At 40.4% G+C, this 23315-nt stretch overlaps 1 protein-coding gene across 4 annotated transcripts in view; it reads left to right on the forward strand.

Annotated features, from left to right (window-relative positions):
- The window catches only part of MAGI3 (membrane associated guanylate kinase, WW and PDZ domain containing 3), a 112849-nt gene that overhangs the window by 80467 nt on the left and 9067 nt on the right, over nucleotides 1-23315 (forward strand). For 2 of the 4 annotated variants that reach the window (XM_082227628.1, XM_082227626.1), the window contains exons 13-19: nucleotides 3307-3398; nucleotides 5505-5697; nucleotides 7483-7671; nucleotides 12094-12279; nucleotides 18761-18863; nucleotides 20747-20849; nucleotides 23166-23309. In XM_082227628.1, coding sequence (XP_082083754.1) covers nucleotides 3307-3398; nucleotides 5505-5697; nucleotides 7483-7671; nucleotides 12094-12279; nucleotides 18761-18863; nucleotides 20747-20849; nucleotides 23166-23309 — 1010 coding nt within the window. Of the gene's footprint in view, nucleotides 1-3306; nucleotides 3399-5504; nucleotides 5698-7479; nucleotides 7672-12093; nucleotides 12280-18760; nucleotides 18864-20746; nucleotides 20850-23165; nucleotides 23310-23315 lie in introns of all 4 variants that reach the window. The other 2 variants (XM_082227627.1, XM_082227625.1) reach the window with 1 other exon arrangement.

Here is a 23315-nt window from a genome sequence, read left to right on the forward strand (position 1 = left end):
CATTAAACTACTAGATGCCTGCTGGGACTCTTTAGGTATCTTATTGGACTACCCGACCATAACAGCTGAGAAGTCTTAACACACTCTAGCTAATGCTCATCAGGAATAGGAAATAAATGTTGCCCTCACTGTAATAGCGTTACAGAACTGAACCTAAAGCTAAACTATTATAGGCTCTGGTGCGTCACTTCTAGTTCCTAGACATTGCAATTCAGCATCTGACAAAGAGGACTTTAGCCAGTGAAAACTTATGTAATAATAAAGTAAGATGTTTGAAAACACTTATTTCAATTTAGCAAGAGGTGTATTTTGTATTTTATTGTATCTTTGTTTATTATTGTTGCTTTAAAACAGCTTGTACGAACAGATGCAATTATATGGCTGGCTGGCTGGCTGCCTGCCTATGTTTTTAAATTTCATACTAAAACATTAGAAAAGACAAGATGCATCACAAGCATATATGCAATAAATTTCAGTAGAGTTAAAATCCTTGCATATAGATAAGATCAGGGATATGATACAAACTGAGTGAAGAGAAGGTTCTTTTTGTACAAATTATAAAATTAGTTTGGTCACCATATAGTCACCGTTTCTCTAAACCACCTGAGCTTTGACCTTAAAATTTATTCCTCTGGTAGCTATAGAGCAGGCATAGGCAAACTTGGCCTTTCAGATGTTTTGGGACTACAACTCCCATCATCCCTAGCTAACAGGACCAGTGGTCAGGGATGATGGGAGTTATAGTCCCAAAACATCTGGAGGGCCGCAGACACATATATCTTCTTCAGAAGAAGGGTGTCTCATAATGCTGTTAATATTGTACTCTTTCTCTCAGTAGATATGATACTAATGCAAATATCTTAACACTACCCCTCAGAAACTTATTAGCCAGCAATGATTTTCATATGTGAAGTAGGGGAGATCAGTAGTCAGCTTCTGACATTGACCTAGTTACTGTTTTGTAACTGTCATTACGATTTTGTTGGATTTCTCATTTCTATTCCATCTTCAGCAGTGTTTTTCCTAATTTTGTCAATAGAAGTTTGATTATAGAACTCTACCAGTTTTGTCCTTAAGATGTGTTTTCATCAGGATTGCATATTATCAGAAGGCATCTGAAGGCAGCCCTGTTTAGGGAAGATTTTAATATTTGATGAATTATTGTATTTTAATATTTTGCTGGAAGCCGCCCAGAGGAAGCAGCCAGATGGGCAGGGTATAAATTATTATTATTATTATTATTATTATTATTATTATTATTATTATTATTTGATTAGACAAATTTCTTTTGACAATTAAAACCAATTTTAACTATAAACTGTGAATTAAAATGATAGCTGAAATGTGGTGCTTCAACACCACAATCTAGTGCAGCTTGTAAATATTTATGGGGAAACATTGGATTTACAATATTTTATATCCTGCTGTTAACAGTAATAATTAAAATAAAAATACAATAATAAAATCACAAAGGCACAACTCTTCAGGATCCTTCCCACAGGATAGTCCAACTGGAGCAGAAATAGACATCTGGTGTTATCTTTGTCTGCCTCTCTCATAGTTCCTTCCCAGAGGGCAGCTGGTAGTAGATGATCACGGGAGGGGACAACCTAGCTGAAGCAGGTTCCGTTATATTCTCTTTGACCACCCAGTGGTCCATATTCAAATCGTAGTTATTTTACATTTAAAAAGATGTCCATAAATTGATATGGTCTTGTTTCATGCCACTTTACACTCCCTATGTATAGAGATAATATCAGTCAGTGTAAGAAAAAGTCTCAATGAAGCTGGCTCAGAATATTCAGCTGTCACAAGCTGGGAAGTATGAACTCCCATTAAAATGTGTGGCAATTATATGAAGACAGCTACAGAAATAATAGTTATCCTGGATTAATACAAATATATGTATCATATTCCTACAAGGAATTACATAATTTTAATGACAGTAAATTCTGGAAAGCTTGTGAATAACCTTGATAAGTTTTCCTTGAAGATAGTCCTATCTGAAGCCTAGTCTTTCGGTTGTTTACTAGCATATCTTGCCCACACTTGCCTAGGTAAGTTATTTGTGATTTAAAGACAGAGAACTTTTTAAAAAAAATCTGCCCAGTCACCTGGAAGCAGTCTTTGTCAAAGGCAGCCAGATCACTGGCTTTTCAATAGCTTATGACTAGAATTTTCAGAGGGTTAGCCATGTTGGCTTGCTGCAGCAAAAACAATGCAGACTAACTAATGTATTATGTCATAAACTTTTGTGGATTATCGTTCACTTCTCTAGTCCACAAAAGCTTGTGCCATAATACTTTTTTTAGTCTGTAACGTGCTGCAAGACACTGTTCCCTACCAGCTGAAGAAATTTGCTTACGGTAAAATTTGTTAAAAGGTTAAATCTGAACCTGAACCTGCTTCACTTGTCTGACTTAAAATTTGTTTTTGATCTACATAATTTGGCTAAGTGGGAAAGTTTTGACAGAGTTGGTAAAGTGTGCCCCAAGAGTTTGGTTTTAAGCTGGTTCTTAGGTAGATTCTTATAACTGCTAAAGTTTCTTTCAATTACCTTAACACCAGTTTTGACCTTTTGGAATGCCTAAGTGCCATTTACTAACTTTGTGAAAAGGATAAAGTATTTGTCTAAAAGCTAATACCTATCTTTTTTTGTTTCAAATATCATCTTCACCAGAGCCTACTATAGTTACACTCTCTGAGGTCTTGTTCTCTTCCCAGATTTTACTAAGGGAAGTATTGGGAGTAAGAGTCAGGATTGTACACTCCCTCCCCTGTCCATCTTACCATGGGAGAAGCGAATGAACCCAGAAAGTTGTTTGGCCATTCACTTGTCTCCATGATGAGAGGAGCAGGGGGAGGAAGCAGATGAGTCCAAGGCCCACTCCCAGGTAATAGTCTGAAGGGTGTAATAACATCTAAATAGGGCCTAAAACTAAAGTTACCCAAATCTCCTTGTAACTCACATTATTCTGAACTTTTCTTTTGATTTTTCTGAGGGTTTAACAGAGTATTTGTAAATAGTTTGCAGCCATTTTAACCCAATCTGCCATTTTAACCCATGGCAGTTTAGTTCACTGAGTGGATTAGTTGGGGCTGAAGTGTTTTTCAGTATGTATATTTTTGTGTGTATATTCAGCAGCTGGGGTGTTAGTCTAATTCATGATTTAACACTGCAGGTGTCTTAGCATTTTAAATACTTTCAGAAATGAGCATTTCTTTTTTCATTTTTGCTTATACTTTTTTGCCATATGCAAGCATGGCCCAATGCAAACATAACTCTCCCCATCTTATCTTAACTAGCTCCAAATACAAAAGATTTGGATGTTTTTCTTCGAAAGCAAGAGTCTGGCTTTGGCTTCCGTGTTCTTGGAGGAGATGGTCCAGATCAGTCAGTGAGTAAAGACATTAGCTGTTGTAAATCCTATTTGTCCTTAATATTGTCTTCGCTAATCCACAGTTATAAAGTAACTAATTTATCAGTACCTCAGTTGCAATTTGTTTATGCCACTGATAGAATATTTTGCTCTTTTTCATGTTAGTGTAACTGTGCTTGAACAGAATTTTTACAGAAGTTCTGATAATCAGTGGCTAAAATTTTAAAAGAAATACTTTTACCTATGGCTCGATTCATTGATAGGGCACTTATTAAACCTCTGAAGATGATTTGGGGTGAGAACTATTGGCTTTCTCCATATGAAAGCCATCAAATTTCCAGGCCCTAAAGTCTTGGACACATTTTTTATCGAAGCAGTCAGAAGAAGGGTATCTGTACCACTGTGTGTAAAAGACTTCTGGAAGGAGTTTTATCATTTACCAATCACAAAGCAGAAGATAGCTTTTCAAGTAAAACTGAGCAGTGAAATTGAGAAAACAATGCAGTCCTCACTGAGGTGATATTTATCAACTTTAACAATAGATGAGAGACAATATGAACAGACATGCTAAGGTCAAATTTGAAAAAGGCGAAAATCATTTATCCAGGCAGACAATTGCCAATAAGTACATAATATATTTAACGATTAGCATGTAGTTTATTTATTTGCAAAAGCCAATTTTCTTTGAAAATATAAAAAACATTTATTATTACAAAAGCTGTGTCATGATTAAATTGCAGTACTAATACAACTAACAGCTACACTGAAAATGTGATGGGTTTAAATTTCAGATGGAGTGTGAAGTCTTGAAGGGCCAAATTGCATGATTCAATTAAAGGCCTGTTTGTTGGCAATCCACATCTCCCAGTAAAGTTGAATTTATTCATATACTTGTAGTGAAGTCATTATGTTTCACACTGCCCCTTTCCTTACAAGTGGCAACCAGTGGAGCTGGAGCAGGGAAATGCTGAGTGGAAGGACATCATCTGTATGCTTTAGCTAAACTTTACCAGTCTTGGCCCTTTTTATTTGACAAATTCTGAAGCATTCCTTGTTTCCTCTAGTTGGACACCCCTGCTCTTGTTCTGCATGGGAACACCCAAACGTGCTTATTGTTGGGCTGCTTCCTACATTAGGGCCGGGATCCATAGAGCCCAGTACGTGAGCAGAAATAACTTCAGTGCGTTTGTGTGGGAGGAGTTGGGGTTGTTTGTTTGCCGAATGCATGTCCTCCATGTTGCATTAGACACTGGTCTGGAAGGTCTCCTGATGCTCAGGAACAGTTTTGCATTGGGTGTAAGGGGCTGCAGTGGGAAAGGGAAGCTAGAAAATCCATAATGCACCCACAGAACACCCCACATGATCCTTCTTCAGTATAAAAAGACCCTTCTGCATCGGAGAGGGTGACTACAATGTTTCATCCGGTCATTTCTAGGCTTGTAAGTGGTGATAAAGGCAAGTAAGCAGAGCTGTGAATCAAAACTCCCATTGATCAAGTTTGTTTTTAGTTTGACATACTCTGCCACATCCCATGGGATTAAGCGTAGATAACTGAGTTAAAAACGTAGTACTCCCAATTGTATTGACTGGACCACCATGTCTTTCCCTATCAATAGCCACTATCTAAGCTAACTTAGCTTAAAGCACGTTAACAGTTTCTGAAAGCTTCAAGACTCAGTCTTTTCAGGGAAAGGGTATTCCATAATGGAGATGCAGCAACTGTGAACATCTCTACGTGTTCTTGAAGTCTTGATGGTACATGGATTGTAAAATTGAATGGGTATTCTAGGCTGAGGTCTTGATAGTTCATTCTTACATTATCTAAGACTCTAATGCACTAGTGTAATGTGCTTAGAGTGACACATCCCAGACAGAAAGTAGGTTGTTGCATTTTGCACCAGCTGATGCTTCTGTGCTTCAAGGCAGCCATAGAGGACATAGTTTTGCAATGCGAGATGCAGATGTTACTTTTCCTGGTGCTTTCGTTTTTGTTAAAACTGATTACACACGCATTCACTCTTAAGTGTTGTGGGAACATGGGATTTTGGGGTGAACCCAGAACAATTAAATATTGTGATGTATGTGCATTCCTTATCCTGCATAACTCTTCTGCTTTGCTGTTAGATCTACATTGGAGCCATCATCCCACTGGGTGCAGCAGAAAAAGATGGTAGACTCCGTGCTGCTGACGAGCTGGTATGCATTGATGGTATCCTGGTCAAAGGGAAATCACACAAGCAGGTTCTGGATTTAATGACTAGTGCTGCACGAAATGGCCAGGTGCTGCTGACTGTCCGCAGAAAGATCTTCTTTGGTGGTATGTGCCACATCTGTCAAGCCTGTCTGTTGCACTTGGTATTGCCTCCTGTCCTGGCAGTGATTTAGTGCCAAAGTGTGTTTCCATGTCTCTTACAGGGATGATCCACTCTTCTTATGCTCAATTTTATGTAATTTATGAGAAAGAAATCAAAGTGATGAAGTAAAAACGACCATGTATCGATGTAAGATACTAATAGATTCTTAATGCTTCAGAATTAATACCACAATTGAGGTTTTAAAGAAATTCATACTCGGGGTTTTTTAAAGTAGTCCCACATTAGCTTTCAGTATAGAAATATGATATATTTAATATTGATTCGCTTTTGGGAAGCTTCACATCATTTAAGAGACTGGTAGTAGGGCTTGCTGAACTAGCCTGAGTGGGAATTGCATTCCTCTAGTCAGCTTCCAGCCTGTTTTTTAAAAAGACCTCCCATGAGAAGCTCACTTATTTCTTTGCCTACCCAGCCATTCATGTATCTGGTACGTTAGAAGTACTTCTGAATATTGCTATATGCAATGTATATGCATTAAAATCTTTTTTTTTTTTTTAAAAAAAGAAAGAAATCCAGTTGATGGAGGTGGCTAGGAATGCCAGCAATTTGCCATGTGGACTGTTACCTTCCTTATGGCAACGGTATTTTTTTCTTACTGGTGGTGATGGTGGCAGTTACTGTTATGTTGTTGCAACTGGTATTATGGCTCTAGATGAGGGTCATGGCTTAGAACAGAAACAGAAGGCTGATCTCCCACTGAATTCACAACTAAAAGTCATTGGAGGTTGGGAGTGGTATGGTTAGCGGGATCAGCTCATATTGTCCATCGTCATGGGCCAGACCATTATGCAAAAGTTGGGTTTTCAGCAGCATCTTGCTGGTTCCTGCCCTCCCAACTCCAAATACCTGGAAGCTGTTAATGTATTAATATTATGATATGTTTTGATTCCTGTTATGGAGACAATCAGCAATAAGAAAAGGAAAAGAAAGATGATAGGCAGCTTCTCTGTCTCCTGTTTAGAATGAGGATGTGTTAAGTAACAAATAGGTTTATATTGTACCTGGTAGCTGCTCTCAGCATCTCTTATAGAATGAGAAGATCAGTTTGACTGAGAATGTGGGGAGGCCATCTGAAAAGTATGAATGGATTGACCAAAGAAAAGCACTTTTTGTCTTTGAACCTCAGCCTGTATGACCAGCCTAGATTTTGACAGAGCTGCATGTACTTTACAGTACTAGTGCTTATTGTTTCAGTGAGATTACTTAAAGAAAAAGAAATCTTAAGTTGCTCATGAATGGGACCCATTCAAAAGGCACAATAATTTGCTGGCAGTTCCCTTGTTTCCAGGACTCAGGGGCACATGAGATCATTGCTCTTATAAAGATTACATTTCTAGAGAGCACTTTATGCAATATCAGCCCTGATTATGATTTTCCAAATGAATAAAAAATTGTTTAAAATAACCTCTTGGCATTCTCTGTGCTAAAAACTGGGGCAATGCCTACTATAGTATTTTTACAAGCACAGTTTGCTGTTGATTTAAACATGGAGAAACACTTCTAAACACATAATTAATGTTTATATTGTTAGTTGTAACATAGCATGTTTTCTTTAATTGTTTAATGATCTGAAATATTAATGTGTTGGGGTGCACTTTTGAATCCAGTTTTTGCTTTTAGCTTTTCAATGTATTGGTTGCATGTAAATGTTGTTAATACATCTAGCTACATACTGAGCATCATTCCTGCTTCCTTCCTCTGCCTATTTCTGTGGTGTTCAATAGTAGATAAACAACTAGAAGAAGAATCATCACCCCAAGTTCCCATTTCCTCGCAGAACGGCTCTCCTAGGCTAAACCGAGTAGAGCTACACACCAAGCAATTCCCAGAAGCCTATGATGTTGTGCTGCAACGGAAGGAGAATGAAGGATTTGGCTTTGTGATTCTTACCTCGAAAAACAAGCCACCACCTGGTGGTAAGTACTAAAAAATTGGTTGTCTGCCTTGCTTATCAAGGGAGTTGGGCTGGAGTTGCATCCTTCCATTGTCTGAACTATTTAACGTTTACTCCCCAAATAATTTAAGGCTTTACCTCAAGAGTTAGGAACTTCTGGCCTAGAGGCTGAGCCCAACCCTCCAGGCCTTTTTATATGGCCCTTGAGACTCTTCCTATGCCACATCTCCTCCCCAGACTCAATCCCTCATTCTAGACCACACCCCTCACCAGCCCTGCATTGCACCTTCCTGGCCTGTTTTTCCTTTGCCTGTAATGTGTCCCTGGACCATGATAAGGTGTGAATGGAGGATGGGGAAGCAGTCAAAGTGGTATACAAAGGTGTAATTTGCAATCATTGCTCTGCTCACTTTTGCTTCTGACGCCACCCACCACTGACATGCAGCTGCCAGGTTGTCCTAAAGGGAATATGGCCCTCAGGCTGAAGAGGGTTTCCCACTCCTTCCTTACAGTCATTCCTTACCTAAAAACAATGGGTGGATGGGTAGGAAGCCCTCAGCAGTTTCTCAAGTTTGTAAAAGGGCCCATGAGTCAAAACATGTTGGCAACCCCTGTTCTGTAGCATACACAGCCTAAAAGTTCTTTCCTCTGAAGTAATACATTTGTTGTGATTGTACAACCAGTGCTGTCAACTGGAAAGAAATAATGGTTATAGCTGTTGTCATCTATGTTGTGGTAATATCCATAACTGACTATTTCGTGTTGCGTTAGGGGTTACCCCTTGAAGGTACCTCCGAAACTTGATTTTGTACAAAAACAAGCAGCTGGCCTTGTTGTCTGACCCTGGTTATTCAGAGCATATCTTCCTAGTTTTAAGAAAAAGCTGTACTAGTTTCCTGTGTCTTTCTGGGCTTAATTTGGGGTGCTTAGTAGGGCCCCTGTTGCATGGGACTGAGGTATCCCAAGGAGTTTCCCCTTCTTTATGGTAATTTGGTAAGGCTCTTTTTCATGCATCTCAGTTTACTGAGTTAATCCATGTGGTGACCAATGATCTGGCCTTTTCTGTTGTGGCACCTGATTTTGGAATGCCTTCTCTGGGGGGTAGTCCTCCTAAAACCAATCCCGATGAATATTCTTTATCAGGTGAAAACATTTTAATTGCTTAGGCCCATGGCATTTTAACTTGGAAATGTTTAATCAGTTTACTGTTCTTAGTATTGTTTTAGCCTGCTGGTTGTTTTTATAGTTATCCATCTTAAAACCCTATGTAAATTAAATGCAGTCTCAGAAAGCTAGTTGTGCCTCAGACATAGATTTGTGGCATATATAATATAGATGGAAGATTTTTGCAATGTTTCTTTTTTTGGGGGAAAGCATAGTATGTTGCATTTAACAACAAATATGACATAACTCAGGAAAACCAATCAAGCTGGAGTCCATGTGTGCAATAGTGGGTTTGTATCCTTACTTGACACTTGAACAAAGATACTCTTGTCAGTAAAACTGACTGTAGATATCTTAACATGTTGGATATGTTTAGACTTGATCAGATCAGATCTGATGTATAGTGAATGTGAAGAGTTTCACCTGTTTTATTAATATTAAGCTTCTGTTAAAGACAAAAGAGTAGGTAAGCCTGGCATTTTCTGGTCAAATGTCAACCAAAAATACATTTAGAAACCTTATTTTTCTAGTACCAAAACAATAAAATGTTCATTTCATGTTCATTAAGAATATATTTAAAAACAAATTCTCAGCTATATTCTCCTGAACACCTTCAGATTTTCCCTACTTCATATGAATAACTACGACAAAAAAATCGATATATTTCCCAGAATATTGTTTTAGTAATATTTGTTCATAAAATTAAAACAAAATACAGATAATGAAATTGCAGATTTGTTTAAACTCATCCAATTTCTTTTTTGTTAAAAATGTTCATTTCTGGATTCCTTTTGGGTACATTGACCATTAATCCTACTCTGTTATTTTCTCAATAGCTGTTCTTTTGGTTGCTGTTAATGGAGTGATTTTTTTAAAGTGTGTGAGAGAGAGAGGGAGAGAGGGAAAGCGACACTTAGGATTATTTTCATAGTTGACTCTTTCCCCACTTAGTTGCACAGAAAAAAGGCAAGAATATAATGGTTATTTTCAGATTGTTTTGTCTGAGACTATGCTTTTAAGAATGATTTGTATGTAAACTGTTTTCTCACAGTATACTTCATGAAGTAGCAAGGAGCAGAGTAAAAAATAGCTATTGCAATGGTACTAGGTCAGTACTTGGAGAGTCATCCTCTTTTTTAAAAGGCAGTTGCTATGGAAACTATTAGAACTGGAGCTGTCACCCTCTGATGCTGTTGAGTTGATTATGTGCCCTGTGTTAGAAATATGAAATACTATTTTCATGCTGCCTAATCAGTGCTTAGACCACATCAGAAAGGAAATTGTTTTTGATAACTAAGCCATTTTTTCTGTGTAATCCTGATGCTGCATAATGCTAAACATTCTTGTGCCCCCCGTAAAAAAACCAAAAACCAAAACCCAGACCCAATGGAAGAAGTATCGTTTGGCACAGAAATGGGGAGCTTTGGTAGAAAGTTCTGGAAGATAATGAACATTTTTTTTCAGCATCATAAAGACAATAATAGCAGCCCTAGGGTTTGTGGAATACTTTAAAAGTATTGTTTGTTTCATTACAATTTGCACTTTGATACTTTTTTACAATTGAAAGTTAGCCCACTCTGTGTTACCTTCAGTTAAAAGTCTTAACAGTAGTAGTGATTTTGCAATGTGTATGTTTATATTGACACGTTATTCTTTCATTTATAGCCACAATATGACATTAATTAGATTAAAACTGAGAGAAGAAATACAAAAAGGGGGGGGGATGGTAGACATCAAATAGAGTTAAATACTAGAAGCCATATCTGTCATCTTCTTTGTGACAGCTATTTCATTAATTACAAGCCTGAATAAGATAATCTCAGATTGCTGGTGGCTTTCTGAAACTGCATGAGATTTTGAAATGCCATTTGGTAATTTTGCTAAGTACAACTCAGCACACCTCTGTCCCATCTGTTTCCTTCATGTGATGAAGAATAAAGCATGTGTTTAGAATAAAGCATCAGTTCTATACAAAGCAGTTCAGACTTCCAGCTACCACACAAGGTTTGGAGTGATTCTAGTTTACTTGGTATGTAAGATGTCACCCAGGGTGCTAACAACATGTGTGGGAAAAAGCAGCAGGCATAAAAAATTGATGGATACTTGGGATCTTGGGAATGGAATCATAACAAAAACTGCCTATATGTGCAGTGTTGTGTGAGCAGCTAATCACAGAGGGAGTATGAGCAGCTGCAAGGATCTAGGCAGAATTCAGTCTCTTTCTGCTTTAGACCTTCAGGGTTTCAGAAAAGTAGAATAATGGCAAAATAAACAGATGCATGTAGATTTAATAATTTCCCCCCACAGACCCTGAGCAGGAGGGCACCTCAGAATCACTTGATGATATATTACAAAATAATTGGAGAGCTAATAAGATCACCCCAAAAAAACTGGAGAATAGTAAATAATAGTTAAGCAGTTAAAGGGAAGATCTAGTAAGATAAAGTTGCCAGACAGGAGATTTCAAATTCAGTGGGCAGTTTCCCTATTTCCACCACATGGCAGTGGGAATCTTGCTCCCCTTTGTGTAGTTGACCAACAAGTGAATAAGAAAAGAGAACCTTACTTCATTCAATGGCAAGCCTTATTCAAGTTTTATATCTAGGGGGAAACATAGCACTGTATAGACCCCCATGAGTGGGTCAGCCCAGAGATGTTGCATCTTAAATATTATTATGAGGTCTTGGAATTAAAACAATTGACTTGAATTATTAAAGACTCAATGAATATCCCCTGGGTTCTAGTTGGAACTGGGCCCTTTTGAACCAGCCCTACATATATTCCCCTTCCTGTGCCCGACATGGTTGCAGCTAAGAAAGCTTTTGAACCCCTTTCTAAAAGCAACCTTTAACCTGGGGAAGGTTTTCCATCTGTGTGAAAGACATATCTTAGTACAACTGATCAATAGGTGAAATACCAGGTGTAGAGTCGACAGATAAATTGAACTACCCAGCAGTACTTATTTCATCCACAATAGCTGAATGAACTTCGTCACTCATTAGACCAATGAGTTCATCACAAACTGTCTTTTTCTGAAATATCAAATATCATTTAAACAACACCAACAAAACCAACCCTCTCTTTTTCATTTTTGCCCCATCTTTGCTGGTTCCCTAACCACATGCTTAATTCTGCATCCAGAAGGTACAGACTTTTTAGATTCATGGTTCGTAGACTAAGCATTGTGTGCTCATACAGTGGTTTGTGTAAATAATGATTAACAGTGCCCATATAACAGTGTGTAATAGAGACATTGATATGACTTTTGTTTATTGTTCAGTGATTCCACATAAAATTGGGCGTGTCATTGAAGGGAGTCCAGCTGATCACTGTGGAAAACTGAAAGTGGGAGATAGAATATCAGCAGTGAATGGCCAGTCAATCGTAGACCTCTCACATGAAAACATTGTGCAGTTAATCAAAGATGCAGGGAACACTGTCACACTCACTGTTGTTGCTGAAGAAGGTAAGAATGTTATTGTTGTACTTTCTAGATACAATAAGATTCAGCTGCCACATGGTCACAATCTGGATCTTTTCAGCTGCTTTCAATATTACCTACAGTCATACCTCATGTCACGGACGCTTCAGGTTATGTGTTTTCAGGTTGTGGACTGTGGGAAACCCGGAAGTACCAGAATGGGTTACTTCCAGTTTTTGCTGCATGCGCAGAAGCACTAAATCACGCTTGTGCAGAATTGCTAAATCACGCATGCGCAGACACGGCGTTTCAGGATGTCAACACTGCGGGTTGCGGACGTACCTCCATCTTGGATTACGTCCACAACCCAAGGTTCCACTGTATCTGAATGAATTGAATGGGTTTGGGATTGAAGGGTCATGTATTCCACTGGTTTCATTCCTATCTGGACAGTCAATTCCAGAAAGTGGTATGAAAGAACTTCTGATGGTCCCTGTGGCATGTCCTGCAGGGTTCTTTATTGTCCCCAGTGCTGTTCAACATCTACATGAAGCTGCTTAATTAAGTCTTTTATGGATTTGCATTGAGATGTCATTAGCAGACCGGTGACACCTAGCTCCCTTTCTCCTTTTCTTCAGAATGGGATGGGACAGTGGAGATACTGAATCATAGTCCAGAGTCAGTAATGAACTGGATCAGGTTCATCAAAGTGCAACTCAATCCAACTAAGACAGAGGTGCTTTTTGTAGGTGGTGTAGGCCAGGGAGGTAGTGATCAACCTGTTTCAGATGGAGTTGCACTTCGTGCTCCTACCCAGACCAGTATTACATGTAGATTCAGGTAGCATCTGTGGCATGCGTATGTCACAGTTCTTAAATGGTCATATTAGGTGTCAGTCCATTTTCAGGCAAAGGACTTGACCATTACCTAAAAAGCATCTAGCAGTTTGGAGACTGATTGCCTGGAGCTTTCTATCCCATGAGTCTTCCCAAACCTTATTATCTCCATTGAAGGCCCTCCTCTAACCCCACCACCACCATTTTGAAATTAGATGGGTTGTGGTTGCTTGCACTTGAAATTTCCCCACCAAAGAAACTTGCCTTTGCATCTGGCAAAATTTTCATTTACCCAGACATTAGCCAAGTCCTTACAAAATGAGTGAAAATCAGGGCAAAGAAGATTTTAAAGTACTACATGGGTAAGTAGGAGTGGGAAAAGAGCCACTTATCTGCTGTCAGTCCCCACCAAGTAACTTTTATCCCTCTAGCAGAGGCTACTTCATCGAGTCCAACTTTGGGGGAGGGGGTAGAGAATGAGGTAAGAAAAGGGCTGTGTTTTTAATTTTTTCCCATCTCACTTTGCAGGGATTGGGTGGCAATCTCCTCCTGTCACATCTAACTTCTCCCTTCAAACCAGCCAGGCTGATGCAAAATACTGTACATCAAAACAATATTATTCTGAAATCCCACCTGCTGATGTAGCATTGTCCCCATATAGTATTTTCCCTACACAAACAGCTCAGTATAAATATGTAAAATCTAATCACTTGAAAAGAAGCTCTTCTCTAGCTCAGTTTACTGGTATGCTTTTTTCCAGACTACTGCCTGTGCATGTAATTAAACTTGCTATTGATATTTTGCCAGAAAGATGGCTTTCTACAATATTGAATAATAATCACCTAAAACCAACCTGCCACAATATTGATTCCACTGATTTCACATGTTATGACTTGTGACAGAATATCAAAGACATAATTTATCTACTTGTCAAGGCTTTTATACTTACAACATCCATTATTTTCAAGGAAAGGCTTTCACATTTTCCCCCACTCCCAATTTCATTTTTTTTATATTAAAGGGGAGAGAATGGTTACTCAGTGAAGATGACATTGAGATTCTTCTTGTTATTGTTCCTGCCCTTCATCCTAAGGCCCCCAGGGCAGGTTACAACAGTTTAAAATACAACATTATAAACAGTTTAAAACAACTCATAGTAGTCTCTTTTGTCTTTGGGTTTGAATCTTTTCCACCACAATCTGCTATTTTCTCTAAATGCTTGAGAAGTGAGCCAACTGCAGAAATTTAGAGATGTGCCCAATTTTCTGTTCCCTGGAGTTTTGCAGATAAAATTGAAGGTAAAATGCGGACCCAAGAATACATAAAGAAGAAAAAAATAACTAATTGCAAAATAAAGACTAGGCAGTTGGACATCTACATGGTTCGGAGGATACTTTCTTGTGGGTTACATAAGTTAATGATTTATAGAAAATTGCTTAATATAAAGTTGAGTTCAGGTAGGTGTACTTGAAACATGTGCAAGTGTCCAGATCACAAAATATTTGGTGGTTACAACTACATCACTGAGGAAGGAGCTAGTGTTCATGCCAGTGTGGTTAAAGAGCAGAATTGAAGAAGCTATTGGGCTTCCTTCAAAAAATAGAAGTTTTGTCCAAATGAAAAGAAAAAGGAACTCAAACTTTTGTGGGGTGGTGAGTACAAACAAACAAACAAAGCTAAAAAAAATTAAAAATGAGGAATGCATTGCTGAAAACATTAAGACCAATGGCAAGAGGCTCTTTAAATATATTCATAGCAGACTGTCTAGGGTAGGCTTGCCTTATGTCCAAAAAGCCCAGACATGTCCTCTTTTGGGGGACCTACATCCCCATCTGGGGGGGCGTTGCATTTTATAGGAAATGCCTGGGTTTGTGGGGAGCTTTATTTTATTTTATTTGTAAACTGTGCCCCAGAAGCGGAAGCGTTCGCTTTGGCCGGAGGGGAACGTGTGCGAGGCCCGCATGCTACCAGTGTCACTACCAGGCCTGCGTGGCTCTTTCCCAGCCTGGGCTGGCAGCAGCCACTAAGGAAGCCACCACCACTGCTGCTTCCCCTTCCTGCTCCATTTGGGCCACCTGGAGCCCAAAGTCTGTGAGTAGCGCCAGGGCTGGGAGCGCTAGAGCGAGGGACTCATGGCAAGAGCTGGGACTGGGGTTACCAGAGCCCAGCAAGTGCTTGGAGCTGGCCCTCTACCTCTTCCCTGTTGGGGGATTAGTGCAGTTGGCAGTGGCAGGCGGCGGTGGCCCTGCTAGCAATCTCACAAATAAAAAAGCTCAAAAAAAATCCAAAAAAGCTGAATAGCTTTTGTTTAGCCGCTGGTCGCCTGGATTTTTACTTCTTGAACACTAGTCTAAGGAGGTGGTTGGACCTTTGGATGTCAAGAGATTCAAATGTGTGCTAAAGGAGGATAAATAGATTGCAGAGAAGCTGAATGAATTCTTTGCATCTTTCTTTGCAGGAAAGGAATCTGAGGAACAGAGGCAAATAGTTGTGACAAGATATGAAGTTTTAGGCCTAATGGACAAAATAAAAACTGACAAGTCACCAGATCCAGAGGGCAGCAGCCAGAGAGTTCTCAAAGAATTCAACTGTGAAATGGTTGATCTTCCAACAAAAATAAGTAGCTTGTCCCTAAGATTAGCCTCCATACCTGAAAAATGCAAACTAGCCAACATAACACCAATTTTAAAAATGAATCCAGGGAGATCCTGTAAATTATAGGCAGGTTAAGTTAACATCTGTCCTGGAAAACTGGCAGAAAGTATTGTTAAGGATTAACTAACCAAGCATATAGAAGAACAAGGCTTGCTGAAGCAGAGCCAGTGTGGCTTCTGCAAGGGCAAGTCCCATATCACAAACCTATTAGAGTTTTTTGAGAGTGCCAACAAGCATTAGTGAAATGGTTAACATAGTGCAGGCACCCCCCAACCTTGGGCCCTCCAGATATTTTGGATTACAATTCCCATCATCCCTGACCACTGGTCCTGTTAGCTAGGGATCATGGGAGTTGTAGGCCAAAACATCTGGAGGGCTGAAGGTTGGGGGTGCCTGGCATCGTGTATTTCAGTTTTCAAAACGCTTTTGACAAGGTAGTTCACCAAAGATTCCTAAGTAAGCATAGCAGCCATGGAATAAGAGGACCTTGTGGATCAGGAATTGGTTCAGTAGTAGGAATAAATTGCTGGAGTGGCGGGTGCACTTGTGCACGGGTCCTGCTACAGTGAGAACCGGATGGGCCATTGGCCTGATACAGCAGGCTCTTCTTATGTTCTGTTTCATAAGGATGATCTAGACCTCCATCCATTAACTGATCAATAGGACTATAATCAAAGAAAGAAAAGCAGCTTTTGAACCTGCATCACCATAGCATACTAACTACTACTGGCTTTGCTTTTCCCTGTTGTTTCCATTAGTTGAAACATCCTAAACTAGAAATTAAAAACCCACTATTAAACTCTTTTTTAGCATCTAGAAATGCCAACATATAACTTTCTCTGTTTTTTGTTCCCATAGTCTCTTTAATTTAAAGAAAAACAAATTGTGCTTCATGCTCCACAAAGCATTATGTTAGCATTTTGCTCAAAACAGAAGCTTGTCAGCCCCAGTCATGTAGAAAGTAGAAATGCAGGCGGAAGAGGATGAGCAGTGGAGAGGGGAATGAGTACAGACAGATGGCCTTTTCCCTACCTGTGCTTATTAATTAAAACTCTTGAGTGTAAAACAGGAGAAAATGTTGACATTTGTCTTTATGGGGGTGGGGATATTCAAGGCATTTCATAGTAATAAGGCCAAGCAATTCTGCGCTGAACTCTATAGGGTTTTCTTGCATGGCTGGGAAAATGGAACCTAATGTAGAAATCTGTGTTAAGGAATAGTGTTAAGGCCATTAATCTTACCACAAAGTATTACAGATGTGAATGAATTCACATTAAAGGAGGGAAAGCATTAACTTGGCACACCTAGTGTCATTAGACCAAAAGTTATCAAAGCCTTTTTGCTTCTTCCAAGATTTACCAGTTCATACTGGGCTAAAATCCATTCTTTAAGGTTTTTCACTGAGGAAGATTGTTTTGTTAGAATATGCTTTGTTCCTTTCTGAGTGGCGCCTTATGTTTCAGAAAGCATTTGTTTTTGTAAGTGTGGTTGGGCTTACTGTGAGCATCTAATCCAGGGAAAAGGAATCCAGATGTTGCTGGATTCCAGTGCCCATCATCCCTCGCCATTTGCCATACTGGCTGGGGCTGATGGGAGTTGGAATCCAACAACATTTGGAGGGTTTTGCCGCCCCTCATCTAATCGCTGTGTATGCTGTGTTGGAGGCAGAGGCACCAGTAAGGCCTTATTCAGACAATTCTGCTAAGATTCAAAATTTGGTCTTATGTCTGTAGCATTTGGAGGCAGCCTGATCTGCTTTAGATCCACTCTGCAGTTCCATTTTGATTCATTATCCATGTCCAAATCAGATCTGTTAAAACTGAACCTATTTTGTCTCCATTTAATATAATGTGGAATTTTAAGAACTGCTGCAACTTATTTTATTCCTTTTCACATAAGTAGATGAAATTTGCAGACAAGCCCCTCCAGAGTCCTTAAGCCTGCCAATAGTCAAGCAGATCCATCCAGGGGTTTTCATGTAGGGAAGTGCGCAGATCGCTCCTGTGCATGCACAAAGCGGCGAACCCGGAAGTAAACACGTCCAGGTTTTCTGCGTTCATAACCTGAAAAAATGCAAGGTGAAGCAAACGCAACTCGGGGTATGACTGTAAATAACATTTTGTCACCATTTTTTCAGCCTGGGAAGAAGAGTGGTCTGTCAAACTGCAGATAACTCAATAAAGAACCTTATCAGACACCTTTCATCCTTCCTTCCAACTGAAGATATATGAGCAATTATACTTCCAATTAAATTGAATTCCAAGTCCTCTTCATGTTATTCAGTTCACTTTGTAAATAATAAAGGATGGGGAAGAGTCAGCTCTAAGTTTCCTTCATAAACCTTCTGCAAAATAGAGCTTTCCTCCCTCTTTCCTTTTTTTACAGAGACAGTTCCGTTTGATGTTATATTCCATATTTATAATCCACTTTCTTCCATCCTTGCTTGTACAAATATAATTTGGACTAACATTCAGAGGAGGGTTGCCGAATCATAAATGTAGGGGAGAAAACTTTAAATAAATAAACCATAGGCTCCCTCCCCGCACCGTCTTTTGCACCGAATGAAGTCTTATCTCAAGTTCAAACCTTAAAGTCTTTACAGTTGGTTTGTTCCACAGTTTGTGATCTCATCTCTTCTAGCACATGTCTGTACTTTGGTCCAATTAAGCTCTAATTAACAGGAGAACCTCTGCTTCTTAATGGCGGCATTGGAGGGTTTTCAGCAGGCAAGGTGCTTTTATACTCAGCGCCTCCTTGTCCCTTGCATTCCATGCTGGAGTGATAGCCAGGTACCAAGATGAACTGCAAGTGAAGCCTGTTCTCCCTGTCCCTGGGGGTAATTTGCAAGGATCATTACCCTCAATCATTCTTGTTTTTCCTTCACCAACAATCTCCCACTGTTGTGGGGATTGCCTCCATTAAGGCAGAGCAGAACCAGAAGCCACAAAAATAGTATATTTGACATATTTTTTCCTTTTTTAAATACTGTCAAAATGTGCAGGGTACTTCTAATCTCTCTCTTCTGTCTTGTTCAGAGCATCGTGGTCCCCCATCAGGTACAAACTCTGCCAAGCAGAGTCCAGCCCTACAGCATCGGCCGATGGGAACAGGGCCAGCCAGCACTTTGCCTTCGGACAGGTACAAATACTTTTGGTTTTTTTCTTATTTTTAGGCACCTTAGAAAAAAGGGAGGCAAGAAGGTAACTCTTTTTGTCTTTTCTATCTATGGTCAAAACAAGTTAATTTTCTGGGACGCTTTAACTCAGGAATTGATCTAGTCCCAGTGCAGAGGACGTGTTCTCCTTTGGTTTCTTGAGGGTTATGTTTACACCAAGGGTGGGAAACCTTTTTTGCTCCAGGAGACACAGATCCCAGCATCATGGGCCAAATGAATTGGCATGAATTAGCACTGGAGAAGCAAGCCCTGTTATATAAAATATGAAGTACCACATTTTTCCGTCTATTGGACGCCCCCTTGTAGAAGACCCCCCCTATTTTGGAGGACTCAATTTTAGGAAAATGAGGGGAGATGGCCCAAAGTTGTTGAGCCTCTCCCCCCCCCCCCACAGCTGCAGGCAGGAAACACTCCATAGATTGAGCTCCCAGGAGCGCAACCTCCCCCAGTGCCGCCGTGCGTGGGAAACGACCAACGGAGTGCCCACTGCATGCAGCAGCATTAGGGGAAGTTGCGTTCCCACCAACGAGCAGCTTCTCCCCCCCCCCATGTAGCTGCGGGCAGGAAACACCCCCCAGATCGCTCCCCGCTTGCTGCGACACTGGGGGAAGCCGCACTCCCACCAACAAGCTGACTGGCAGCACGGCGCTCCCCACCCCCTTGCCACTATCCGTGTATTGGATGACCCCAGTTTTTTGATGTGATTTTTGAGTCAAAGAACCTCATCCGATACATGGGAAAATATGGTGTGTATGTTGCTTCATGCTTGTTTTCCTTCACTGGGTGGATTATGCCTAGGAAAGCAGGGAAACTCATGACAGTCTTCTGGGCCAGCCATATAACCCAAGACACCTCCTCTAGTTCTTTTCCTGCCCAGGGTGGAACTTTTTCTTCCAGTTATTCCTCTTCAGTCTCTGCAGACTGCCCCCCACATTGCTTCTCTGAATCAAAGTCTCCCCTTTGTTCAAAATCATTGTCAGTCTCCCTCCCCCCAACTTTATATTTTAAAGAAAACCTCTTCTCCCTCCCCCCCCCCGCCCTGCCCCCTTTCTGGCTCTGCTTTTTCTGTTGTCTTTCCTCCCTTCCCCAGGGCTCTATTTAGAAGGCAGGCAAAAGCTGCAATAAAAAAAGATAACGGTATGTTAGGATTGTTAAGGAGAACACTATTGTCACTAAGAAGCCTCCAACATGGCCACTCTGAGACTTCCAGGAACCATTTGGTTTCAGCACCTCCCTACATTGGTTGCATGTTCCTGTTTTCAGCAGGGAACAGGATCGCTCACTGTAGGTAGCAGGATTTAATCTCCATTCATCAACCCATGAGTGGAGATTAAAGGCTGGTGTAAGATTAGGGACATAAAAGGGAAGAGGGGGAGACCCTCAAAAGGCTTTGCAAGACTCCCTCTCCCTCCTGCTCTAAGTCCCCATCTCACTCTGATCTTAAAGGGAGCGTTTTGCAAGCAAAGGCAGAGCATGGAAAAGCTCTCCCCCATCCCCTTCAAAGCACTGCAGAGAATCAGTATTGCCAAAGCCGCTGTCCTGCCAGCTGATGACGCCATGGATGCTCTCCAGTTTTCATCTAGAGCTATTTCAGATTTCAGCAGTGGCATGTAGGACATGATTACATTGCCACTGAAGGCCACAATTGTTGTTGTTGGTATCCATCTGTCTTGAGAGATGTATTTATATCTAATGGTTTTCATTTTTGTTTCAAGCTGCCCAGAGAACCTTAGTTATTGACCAGAATTATTATTATTATTACTATTATTTATTACCCTGCCCATCTGACTGGGTTGCCCCAGTTTATATAAATAAACAAACATCCCTCTGCTTCCTTTAATTTCAGAAGTGCTGTAGAAGCTGATACTGGAAAAGAACAATGCAACAGTTTCAAGCACTTCTCGTCATCGGAAGGTGTTTCATCTGTCACAGGGAGCAAGCTATCTCAGGTATAAACTCTTCTCTGGAGAACCGCTCTGTTAAACTGGTATCTATTGTTTGAGGCCGAAACTTCCCATAGCAAATATAGGGATAGGTAAGACTTTGTGTCACAGTCACTGCAGTGGATATTCTGCAAATGCTATAAAAGCAGCAAAATTCATGAAACTCCTTGCTTTGAACTCCAAGGAAATCTAACAAGAACTTTTTGGCAGAACTGTTCAACAGTGGAACAGACTCCCTTGGTAGATTGTGAACTCTCCTTCCTTGGAGGTTCTTAAGCAGAGGTTGCATGGTCATCTGTCATGGATGCTTTAGTTGAGATTCCTCCATTGCAGGGGGTTGGACTAGATTAACCTCAAGGTCCCTTCCAACTCTACGATTCTGTTATTCTGTGTTACCATCACTTCTAACTTTATAAATGTCAAGTGCTTCATGTACTGTATTAGAGCTTAGAAATTAAAGAGGCAGCAGCCACATTTTGTGCAGAACATAATTCCACATAGTTGATTGGAATATTTAAAGTGCAGGAACTCCACTGGTGGTTTTGAGGGTGGAGATGGGCTAATTTGGAAGCAGACCCCATAGAATGTATTGTTCTGAATTCAGGAGCCACCTAGTGGCTGCCATGTGCAATGCCTGTAGCAGTGCAATACACTGACGGTACCAGAGTTCACCAGTCTTCATAGGTTTGGGGGCACATTTGGAAACCTGACAAACTGCCCTGGGCACCATAAACACATATGAACAGCCACCCTGCAGCTGTGCATCCCACAACTATGCATGGCCACATTTAACAAAATGTAGTGTTTAAAAATAAACCACAACTTGCAGAAGAATTCCTCTAGCATTACAGTAAGGCTCAGGTGCTTCATAAGACAATAGAGGACTAGGACAACATGGGACATGTTTGCTGGTCCTAGGCACTCCATCCTCCACATCAGGATTTGGGCCTGAAAAAACAAGCAAAAGTGTGGGTGCATGGGTGGTAAGTTGTAAGAAAGCACAATTTGTGACATTGCACAGCATCATTTATGTTAAACTGTCAACCTTAGCTTTTCGTTCCTCAGCTTTGTAGAGCTTGAGCCAACATGAGGCAGTCTGAACTCTGGACTTAAACTAGCAGGGGTTTTTTACATCATTTAATCTTCAGGTGACTAGAATCAATATGAAGTGGGAAATTGGGATATTATTGGAAGATCTAGTAGTCTGTTTAAGGATGGAGTGCTCTGCTTTGCATAAAGCTTGCTTGCTGGGTTACATCTGTGGTAGAAGCCTTGGCTACTTTTGATAAAGAACTTAAAATGTCACTGCAACTTCAGTTTATCCCTAACTGGTTAAGCTAAAGTAGTTGTATTTCCAGCGACTCATCATAATTTTCTCACCAAATTATCATACTTCTAAAAGTAACAGAAGGGGGGGGGGAGGCATAGCTATTACAGTTGTGCAGAGTTTCTGGCCTAGACTTTGGTGTTAAAGAAATGGGAAAGAGCATGTTTGCATCCTTTTTTTGGAAGAACTTACGCTGGTCTTGTAAGTTTTAAAGTAAATAGAGTCTACATGTAGAATTAGTTGAGGAATTACTAAATCTGCACCAGAGGATTAGGAGAAACACTAGAATAAACGTAGGGGATATGGGGTGAGGAGAGGGAAAGAATGTTCCATTGCACAAGCAGAAATCCTTGTGCTGACAGACTGTTCACTTAGCACTTCATTGGATTCCACCCAATATGACTAAATAAGCATTGAGCTATATTGCATATCCCTGTCAATGGCTAATGCTGGCACAAATACATGCATGCATATCAGCTAATATACAGGGCAAACACTTTTAAATGCTACATCTGCAGCATGGAGACCAAAGTCGGGTAAGGACTTTGCAGCAGCCCCTATCTGGGGGCTTGGCTCTCAGTCAAAATAAAAATCAGGATGATCTTTAGGAAAGCCACTTTTCATTTGCAATCTTATGTTAAGATCTTCCTGAGTCAACTTTTTCTCCCTGAGCTTGTACTTGAGGAGAGATCAGGATCTGTCTTAGGCTCATTTTCTTCCCCAGTTTCTTCACTGTATGGAGAAGTAAAGAACAGAAGTGGGAGACCCCAAATTCATGATCTCACTGAGTGAAGAAATTTAAGCTTGTGCCTGAGCTCTTCCTGAGTGCATTGCTGAAGGGGTGTGGGTGGGTGTGTGTACGTTGCCTGATATGTGAACTTCATTTCTGCTTAGATCGTCCTTTGAATTTAAGAAATTGAAGCTTTCTCTAACAATATAGTAAGGAAGGTCTCTTTCCAATGTGATCCTAAGTCTGCTCTATGTTTTCTGCTCAGATCCCTGGATGTTATCCTGTAGAATTGGAGAGAGGTCCTCGAGGTTTTGGATTTAGCCTTCGTGGAGGAAAGGAGTATAACATGGGGTTGTTTATTCTTCGGCTTGCTGAAGATGGCCCTGCCATTAAAGATGGGAGAATTCATGTGAGT

This window comes from Podarcis vaucheri (assembly GCF_965113315.1).
Source record: "Podarcis vaucheri genome assembly, chromosome: 6".
NCBI lineage: Eukaryota > Metazoa > Chordata > Lepidosauria > Squamata > Lacertidae > Podarcis > Podarcis vaucheri.